At 39.8% G+C, this 9691-nt stretch overlaps 1 protein-coding gene across 2 annotated transcripts; it reads right to left on the minus strand.

The window, feature by feature from the left end:
* Positions 1–1794: 1794 nt before the first annotated feature.
* LOC148740502 (uncharacterized) lies at positions 1795–6196 on the minus strand. Of its 2 annotated transcripts, XM_088748549.1 has the most exons (6): positions 5818–6196; positions 4088–4816; positions 3806–3870; positions 3595–3643; positions 3112–3351; positions 1795–2640 (listed from the first exon to the last, which is right to left on the minus strand). In XM_088748549.1, the coding sequence occupies exons 1-6, from the start codon at positions 6095–6097 to the stop codon at positions 2300–2302; spliced, it is 1704 nt and encodes a 567-aa protein (XP_088604675.1). In that variant the 5' UTR covers positions 6098–6196; the 3' UTR covers positions 1795–2299. The 2 variants fall into 2 exon arrangements, with proteins under 2 accessions (XP_088604675.1, XP_088604674.1); XM_088748548.1 differs by having other exon boundaries at positions 3595–3870.
* Between the last annotated feature and the right edge of the window lie 3495 nt (positions 6197–9691).

Consider the following 9691-nt stretch of genomic DNA (forward strand, 5'->3'; position numbering starts at 1 on the left):
TGTTTGGTGTTAAAGATCGTACTCCTGATGCTCTAAAATCCATGTTAGTTTACCAATTTTCTTATGCGGGATGCAATTTTAATTATATTGGTGAAACTAGTCGCCACTTTTCTGCTAGGATAAAGGAGCACACGGAAAGCGATAAGAACTCGCATATTTTTAAGCATTTTAACACATCTCCTTCTTGTAAGAACAAATACTCCCCTTCTTGTTTTAGTATTCTGGATTTTACTAACAACTCAATTGATTTAAAACTCAAAGAGGCTTTTTATATAAAAAAGATCAAACCTGAATTTAACAAACAATTACAGCATTATAATTATCACTTTTCTAGCGTTCTAGTTGACACCTTTGATGTTTTGGTGTCACGTTGTAATTAGTACCCGCTTTTGTATTACATCATATTGTAAATAATTTATTCATCTACTTGTATGCTATATAATTGTTCATACTCAGTTACTCATTGACTGAAGATGGCATATGCATGCCAAAACATGTCTTTCAAAAAAGTCGTATATTTCTTACAATTATTAATAATAGTTAAGAAGAGAGGAAAAGAAAGGAAATGACCAGGGAATGTTTAGTTTTGTTTGTGATGTGTCAGGTTTTGTTCAGCGAGACCGAGCAAGTATTATACTTGGGAATTGAGTAAAGTGTTTAGCCCAAAGTTGTTTGCTACTGACGTAAGTTAGTCGCGACGGAAGTTGTTTGTGCCTGGTCGGTTTTGTATATTTCTTCGGTTGCGCGTTTATTTGGACGGTCTGGAGTTGAAAAAGGTACCAGACGGATAACACACCCCCTGTTCGTATTAAACTGGAGTGATTACTAACGTAACACTGTTGAAGGTGAATGCCTGAGTTTTAAACACCGATGTTTCGAGCCATAATAATAATAATTAATAATTTTATCAGTTTCTATTGCGCAATTATGTATGTTTTTTTCAATTGCGCATTACAACACTGTAAGGGGGACTTTACCAGACTGCTAAGCAGTTTACAATCAAATGATTGCGAATATAACAGATGCCCCCTTCCCCCAATTCCTAGTAACCATACCAGACCACATCACAGTAATCTCCTGAAGTGGGTTCTTTAACGTCCCCTGCCTAACCCAATTAACTAATTAATAGATGCAGGAGACAGGACCTCCATTTATTCGTCCCTATCCTAGACTACAATAACTAACCATTTCTTGATCGATGTTATAGAAAGGTAGCATATTCTCCTCAATTATTTTAACTTGACCCTGAGTGTTGGTCCGGCCAGGGCTCGAACCCTCGACCTCCCGCACAAGAGCCCGGCGCTTAACCAATTGAGCTAACCGGGAGGCGTCTCTTGAACTCAGCGACCGTCGACCTCTAAAATGTCAGTTTTTCAAAATTCATATGGCGTTTTATGTACATTTATCAACTTCTACTGGATAATGAGCTACAATTTTTCACTTGCCTGTCCATGCACACGAGACAGTTTTCTTAGAAACTAGCAAACTACCTGTCATTTCTACTCGTGTTGGCACAAGCGTAGAAAGCTTTTTCGGAGAAGTTGCCCAAATTAACGGTCCCAGTTGAGTTTACTTTCCTTGCCTGTGGAAAAACTTATCTCACAAACTTATCATCAGGCTTTACAAATGGACATTTTCCCTTTCATTTCAATTGTTTCCCAAGGTTATAAACTGCGTCTCGCACCTGGAGGGTAGCAATGGTTGAACATCCATCCAATTGCATCACATTGAACCAAGAAAATATCAACAGTTGATTTTCTCTAGCATTAAACACAACAATCAAACATTAAAACCAAAACCTCAATAAACCAATCTTTATCATTACTCGACCATACAACTTCATTACATTCTAATAGAAAAGTACACACAAACTTAAAGCCCTCCTTTACTCGGTGACCTGCGAATCATGGGACGAGTGATGTGGGGGACTCGATATCCAAATTTGGTGCTGTTAGCACGGCCATAGGAGTCTGGGGAGGGTATGCATCCAGTAAAAGATGACGCACCAATCGTTAAATTGGTAGTGATCACGGCTTCATTTTATTTTTTTTAATCAGAGGATCATAAGTTTTTAGTACAATCACTGTGTAATCAAATGATATTCTACACGGGTTATCCGCAGGTTGACCATAATGTCATTCTGTTCAATAATTTTCGTATAATTTGGAAAGTATAGTGCTGTTACATAGAAATCTCTTTAAGCTTTTATCTTTGAGGCCTTAACAGAGGCATAAACGTCTGCCTCGATTGTCAGTGAATAGGGAATTTAGAATATCACCGTTACTTCAGTTCGTTTGTTTCAAGTAGTTTCATAAAACACTTCAACTTCATCAGGTTGAAAGTTGTAACTTCCTGCCAGGAATGATCGGGCGAAGGAGCTGCCATAACTGTGGCCAGATGGTGGACTGTAGGTGTATCCAAGGTTTGTCAGGGAACGTGTATTGGATGAGGCGTAGTCGGAAATGTAAATATCGTGACTTCCACCAAATGTGGGTCCAGAGTTGGAACAACTGTATATGGAATATTTCGTCTGATAACTATACTTCCCTTGTTGGGTCAGTTTCACTGGTCTCCAGCCTGGCTTGTTAACCAATGAGAACAAAAAGGCGCTTGAACTGTATTGGTATTTACAACTGGAAGCTAATAGACAAAATGTTAAGAAAGAATTACGAACTATTTCAGTATGAGAGATGAAAGTGAATATTTGTGATGGTAGGCAATACAAGCATTTAAACGAACAAGAGACGTACTTTTAGATAACAACCACGGTAAAACAAAGAGCTATAGAACAGAAAATTCTACAGCACGGATGATTGGAGCCATTCCTACAACTGAAGGAATTGTTGCGTAAATACAGGGAACAGTTGTATCTAATCGGGCATGATCTTTTGTCAAAATAAAACAATTCTAATAAGATAATCACACAACAGGAAATCTTTAACAAAATCTATCTCCGGGTTGAAGTTATTTCAGAAGAGGGACTTTTAAATAAAAGTTCCTTTCGCGAGTTCCCGAACAATAATTGACGGCGTGCAGTTTCATAAGTTAAATATAGGCATCTTTCTCGGCGGAGAGGGAAAGGAAAATGAAAGCGATCGATGATTTACTCACGCGAGGTCCATGGAGTCCTAGTGTATCCACCAAAAATGTATCTCCCGACACGGATAATGGTCACCGTCGGCCCTTTGTTGTCACACAATGAGTGGAAGGTAGAGGCCGCCCAATCATCCACAGATGCTCGCCAACAGCGCTTCCAGTAAGAAGATTTGCTCTGCCTAACAGATCTTAACCAAAAACGCAAAGTGCGCAGGTAGAGATCTTTGTTTGCTAGTATTGCTGATTGCTCCAAACCTTGATACGGAAGAGAAAAAAAGAAAGGGTTGTTCTAATTGCCCAATTTATAAGCGATCTACTGTAGTTCCTTGATGCCGGAAAACAATTTGGGTCAAACGAAATGGATTTTTATTTTGCGATATCTGTAACGCTGGAGCCGTCTATTATACACGTTTCATTATCAAGAAAAGCGATGAAAATCTCATTTAATATTCTCTGTCAAGCTCCTCGTGACCAGAGAAAGTAACCAATGAGCATTACCTCCTATTCTAGCTGTTAACACCGTGGTTGTTGTCTCAGCCAATCCAAAGCTATTTGAAGCCCTGCAGATGAAATCTTCCTCAACGTTCTCTTTAATCGCGTTAGCTAAGAGACATCCAGCTTCCTGAAAAAGCGTGAATGAGTCGGAAGTCTTTTGAGTCCACAACCATTCGACTTTTGGACTAGGAAAACCTGAGGCCTCGCAGCAGAGGCTTACATTAGCTCCTGGCACTGTAGTGACCATTGTAGGTGGCCTGTTGGAAAATTTAGGTGGCTCTGAAAAAAGAAGGCATATCAAATCACTACACAACAAGCTTGTTAAAAGGATTTTTAAATGTCTGAGCTAAAGAAGGCGCGAGAAAACTTATCATATTCGTTTGCTGGCTTGTGGCGTTACCGAAAAGAAAAGGAACACCAAAACCATCTCGGTTGGGATTTAGTCCTTTTGGATGTAACTGAACAAAAGTGATACTTAGATTATGAAAGATCCTACCTTTTAAATGTAACCTGGTTATTGTTTTGAACATTCCCAGACCAGTGTGAGCTGTACAAAGGTATGACCCAACATGCGACCTTTGTACGCTGTTGATTCGAAGCGCATCATCGTCCACAGTAGCACCAGATAGAGAGCTTCCAAGCTTACGCCAAGTTATCTTGGACGACAGATGGCCTTGAACCCAACAGTAAAATATTGCTGGCTCGTTCACAAAGACTTCCTGAGATACTGGATACACACTGATCTTCGGTGGAACAACACATTCTCCTTTTGGTCCCTGAATACCAACCAATCCTCTGCTGCCTTTGTTTCCTTTTAGGCCAATAGATCCTTTTTGTCCTTGATTACCCTTAGATCCAGTCTCTCCTCTAATACCGGTTGCTCCAACGGACCCTTTATCGCCTTCGTCGCCTTTTACTCCTTGAGGTCCCACAGGTCCTCTTTTGCCACTCGCGCCTGGAGCCCCGATAGGACCTTGAGGGCCTTGTGGGCCGATTTTCCCAGGGGCTCCTTTTTCTCCTTTGTAGCCTGGATACCCATGGGCACCTGGAGGACCTGGAGGTCCTGTCTGGCAAATGTTGTTTGTGACATTGCAGTACTCATTGAGTTTGTTGTTGATTTCCTGGCGGACTTGCTGCAGAGTTATTGTTCCTGCAGCAACATTTCTTCTCTCTCTTTGATGATCATGGATGCCTGATGACACACTTCCTTCTTTGCTTTCAAAACCTTTAGAAGTTACGATAAGAAACATTTGTTTTGGGATAAAATGCATTTTAAAGTGTGAAAGAAGAAGCTGAGTCGATGTATTCGTTTAACAATCAATGTTTACGGTGAGGAGGAAGAACTAAGAAAATAAAGACAAAAAAGAAAATTTAAAAACTTTCTTACGCTCACGAGGTCGTTGTAAAATTGTGTACCTCGACCTAAAATACAGTCAGAGTTGAGGAGCAGAATAATTAATAAAGGGAACCTTTCACTTCTAAACATTTTGTCGAAAAATAACCCGAGGGCTGTCCAAGGCTGCCTTCAGTCTTGAGACATTTCAGCTGAGAAATCATGTTAAGCAAGGACATTGAACATCGCGCATCGCGTATTGCGTCCTGTTCCTTGGAAATATTTCAAATTCTACGTTCGTGAAAATCTCGTTGCCAAAAATTGGGGGGATCAAACGCATTAGTCTAAGAGAATGAAAATGTATACTGCTGTGTTTCAGGAATTTAAAACAGTGGGAGTCATTACTGCGATTTAGTTCAACAAAATGTCACTTGATCCAATATGCATTCTTCAGTGGCCTGACGCACGAATGCTCGTCACCCTAATACTATCGTTATACGAAAGCAGATGTTTTCAATGACCCCAATCACAAAGTGTAATGATGAGGAAAACAAGTCATCGTTGATTTCCTTAAGGGGCACTTTGTTGCATAAGGCTGGTTAAAAGAGAAAATAATTGAGATCTCAACGATACTTGAGTTTGGCCTCTTGGGAAACTTAATCTGTGCATGTCACGGGCAGAAGGCAGGATAACAAACATGTAAAATACAACCTAACTGAAATTTCGGCTAATTTTATGGTTATCGAAAATGGAGTTGTCGCTAAAAGTTGAGTAATCTGAATGTTGCTGTAATGGAGAATTAGACTGGCAAAAAGAATCTCTTTGTGGTACGATAAAGTAATGTCGCTGATTAAAGGCTTTAAGAACAGAGCTTTATGTAACAAGTGACTTACCAAAGATAACATCAGGGCTTCCCTTACTCTTTCTTGTTTGTACAGTTTCCTGAAACGGTAACCTCTTCTCCACAATTCTCTTTAACTTGGCTTTCAAGTCATCGTCAATCCGCTGAATTCGATTTTCAAGCCTTGTTTCCAACGCTTTCGAATTGTTGTGTACAAACTCGATCCTCATAAACAGCAACATCACAAGAGTCAAGGAAGTCACCGAAATAGCCACGGAAATTCCGCTGATCTTTTCACTAGGTTTCGCACAGACGTTCTTCTTTGCATCCATTTCTGTATTAGTGGTCTTTAAACAGGTAAAATATGGTTCGCTCGCAGGGACTGATTCGCCTCTACAAGTTAACACGAAACATTACTTTCAGCAACTGCTTCAGCTTACCCCTTATAGCCAAGAATATCGTTTACACAGTTGTCAGACAAAACAGATTAAATTTCATAAGAAGAGGTCTTTTGACTGAAATTTTTGCGGAGAGGGTAAATGAATTATGAAATGGAAGTATATAGGAAATATACATCAGATAGGGATAGAAAAACGACTGCATACTCACTGGCAATAACCCTATCGTAGTTAAGTTTACACTTCAATTTTACCTTAAAATTTGGAATTTTGCTTTGTTTGTGTAATTAGTCTTACATACCACTACTTTTAAACTGTAATTTTTTTTAAAAACTGCCGTCTTTCCAATGTAAGTACATTTCGCTAATGTAATAGTAACCCATCAGATGTAGATTCCATGATGAAACCGTGCTGAAGATAAATTTTAGAATAGCTTAATAATCAGGCATCGACCAAGAATTTTATTCTGATCCGTGGGTTCAACTTTGATAGGCGCCGTCGCAGCTGTTCTTTTGGTCCTGTAACGCGACGCGTTCTTCCTCAGGCTCGATTACCTGCCGCTGTTCGGGAACCGGAGCCCGCGCTCCTCCCCGAACCCACGGGGAAGGACGAAAAAGGCCGGACTCGAGAGAGCGGCGGAAATCGAGTCTAGTTCTCCCTCCCGGCCCCTAAAAGACATTCACCTGCCTCGGCGACCCTCTCAAGTTGCGCTCCCACAAGGACAAGGTTTCGTCGGTATTTATTCCAGGGTGTCAGTGGGGTTAACTGTTAGCCGTAAAACGGCCAAAAAATGCAACCAGTAGCCGCGAAAATAATCATCTCATTGAGACAGTCTCCTTCTGATATGATTATCGACGTAATTGAACAAGGGTCAAAGCAGGTAATTGACCCTGCGATGAAATCAGGAATTCTCGTTTTCGAGAGTATAAACTATTTGAGCCTCTCTTGTCTTGGAACAAACCCCAAACATTGTACTTCTCTTGCAAAGGAAATTTAATAGGGCTGATTGATTTCGTGAGATTACAGCGTATGGTAACAGAGATGCATTCCAAACACAAAACTTAAAATATTCTCTCACCTATTTCAGATGAACAGAAAGAGATATGAACGTGCGGGTAAATAGCCAGCATATTTGAAGCCAAGAAGACGCAGGAGCCTCAACCTCGTTCCCAGGGTCTCTCATCTCTCGCCACAGGGGGGTAGAGAGGGAAGTGGGGTCGAGGAGATGAGAGACCGTGGGAGCGAGGTTGGCAGGAGCCCCTGATATAGGTTATTGTTTATTTACAGATACCCTGTCATTGTTCAATATTTTACCAGAACTGTGTTGATTATTTTACTTGATTTCAGATAAAGCGGACTATCCTCTGGAAGAACTAAAGAAATGAGTGTTAATTACCACTTTCTGTTACCTGTATACATTACCTTAATTACTTCTTTGGATATTTACAAACGAGTTTACCTTGAAAGTAAATGTTGGAATTAAAAGAACTTAGTTAAGACCATGTTACACTTATGAGTGTCTGAAGTAATTCGTGCTTAGCAACCTCCCGTGTGCATCCATAACTCAATAGTGTACGCTGTGGTGTTTACCATTTGTTAAAGCGTAGGAACCCAACTGCAAGCGTAACGCAAATTAATCAAGTTATTGATCCTCTTTGTCGATAGAGACCTTCAGCAATAAATGATTTCTTTGGGTTATGTGTCTGTGAATATGTGTAGGCTTATTAGTAATAGTTCAAAAGAGAGAAAGAAAAAAGGAAACGAACTGGGCAAATGTCTATAGTTTTGTTTCGACTAATTTGTTAGTTATACCTTTATGATGTGTCGGGTTTTGTTCAGCGAGACCGAGCGAGCAATACACTTGGGAGTTGAGCAAAATGTTCAGCCCAACTCAATTTTCTTTCGAGTAGAAAAGGAAAATTTGTCTAAGTCTTTGAACCTGATAAATGTGCTTATGAAGTCGGTTTTTTTTAGTTTGTTTGTTACTGATACAAATTGGTCGCGATGGAAGTAGTTTGTGCCTGGTCGATTTTGTATTTTTCTTCGGTTGCGCGTTTATTTTGCATGGTATGGAGTCAGTTCAAAGTTGTACCAGACGGATAACACATCCTCTGTTCTTATTAAACTGGAGTGATTACAAACGTAACACTGTGGAAGGTGATGCCCTGAGTTTTAAAATCCAATGTTTCGAGTAATAGTTCTGCGTGTCTTTGATTCAGCAACCTGTCGACCTTTGAAACGTCAGTTTTTCAAAATTCACTATGGCGTCTTAGGTACATTTATGAACTTCTATTGGACAATTAGGTACATTTTTCACTTGCCTGTCCATGTATACGAAACAGTTTTCTTAGATACCAGCAAACTACCTTTTGTTCCTACTCCGATGTTGGCATAAGCCTAGAACACTTTTTGAGAAGTTGCCCAAATTAACGGTCCCAGTTGGAGTTTACCGTTCTTGCCTGTGGAAAAAAATTATCTCACAATCTTTTTCCGTTTAATTTAATTGTTTCCTACGGTTATAAATTGTGTCTCGCACCTGGAGGTTAGTAATTGTTAAATATCTATCCAACTGTATGACATTGAACCAAGAGAATATCAACAGTTGATTTTCTCTTGCATTGAACACAACCATCAAACATTAAAACCAAAACTTCAATAAATCAATCTTTACTCAGTACTCGACCATACAACTTCATTATATTTTAATAAAAGAGTATACACAAACTTAAAGCCCTCCTGTACTCGGTGACATGCGAATCATGGGACGAGTAATGTGGGGGACTCGCTAAGCAAATTTCGTGGTGTTAGCACGGCTGTAGGAGTCAGGGGAGGGTATGCATCTAGTTAAAGATGGCGCACCGATCGTTAAATTGGGGAAGGACTTTGTGGTGAAAACGGCTTCATTTTGTTTTTGTAATCAGTGGAATATTAATTTTTGGTACGATCACTAAATAATCCAATGATATTCTGCACGGTTTATCCGGAAGTTAACCATAGTGTCACTTTCATCAATAATTTTCGTATAATTTGGATAGTATAGTGCTGTTACATAAATATCTGTCCAAGCTTTATCTTTGAAGTCTTAGCTCAGACAGAAACGTCTGCCTCGATTGTCAGTAAATAGGAATTTAGAATATCACCATTACTTCAGTGCGTTTGTTTTGAGTAGTTTCATAAAACACTTCAATTTCAACAGGTCGAAAAGAGTGACTTCTTGCCAAGAGTGATTGGGTGAAGGGACTGCAAAAGCTGTAGACAGATGGTGGACTGTAGGTGTATCCAAGGTTTGAGTTAGAGTTTGTGTTGGATGAGGCATAGTTGACAATGTGAAGATCGTGTCCTACACCAAATATGGGTTCATAGCTAGAACAACTGTATATGGAGTAGCGACCAGAACTATACTTTCCTGTGTGAGACAGTTTCACTGGTCCCCAGCCTGGCTTGTTAACCAATGAGAACGAAAAGGAGCTTGAACTGCATTGGTATCTACAATTGGAAGCTAATAAGCAAAATGGTAAAAAAAAGAAT

Source organism: Stylophora pistillata, chromosome 2 (assembly GCF_964205215.1).
Source record: "Stylophora pistillata chromosome 2, jaStyPist1.2, whole genome shotgun sequence".
Lineage (NCBI taxonomy): Eukaryota > Metazoa > Cnidaria > Anthozoa > Scleractinia > Pocilloporidae > Stylophora > Stylophora pistillata.

Coding starts and splice junctions, on each gene's coding strand:
- LOC148740502 (XM_088748548.1), bottom strand. CDS start 6,097: ATGGATGCAAAGAAGAACGTCTGTGCGAAACCTAGTGAAAAGATCAGC. Junction 3,352..3,594: donor GTTAACAGCTAGAATAGGAG/GTAATGCTCATT, acceptor TTCCGTATCAAG/GTTTGGAGCAATCAGCAATA. Junction 2,641..3,111: donor TAGGACTCCATGGACCTCGC/GTGAGTAAATCA, acceptor TTTGTCTATTAG/CTTCCAGTTGTAAATACCAA.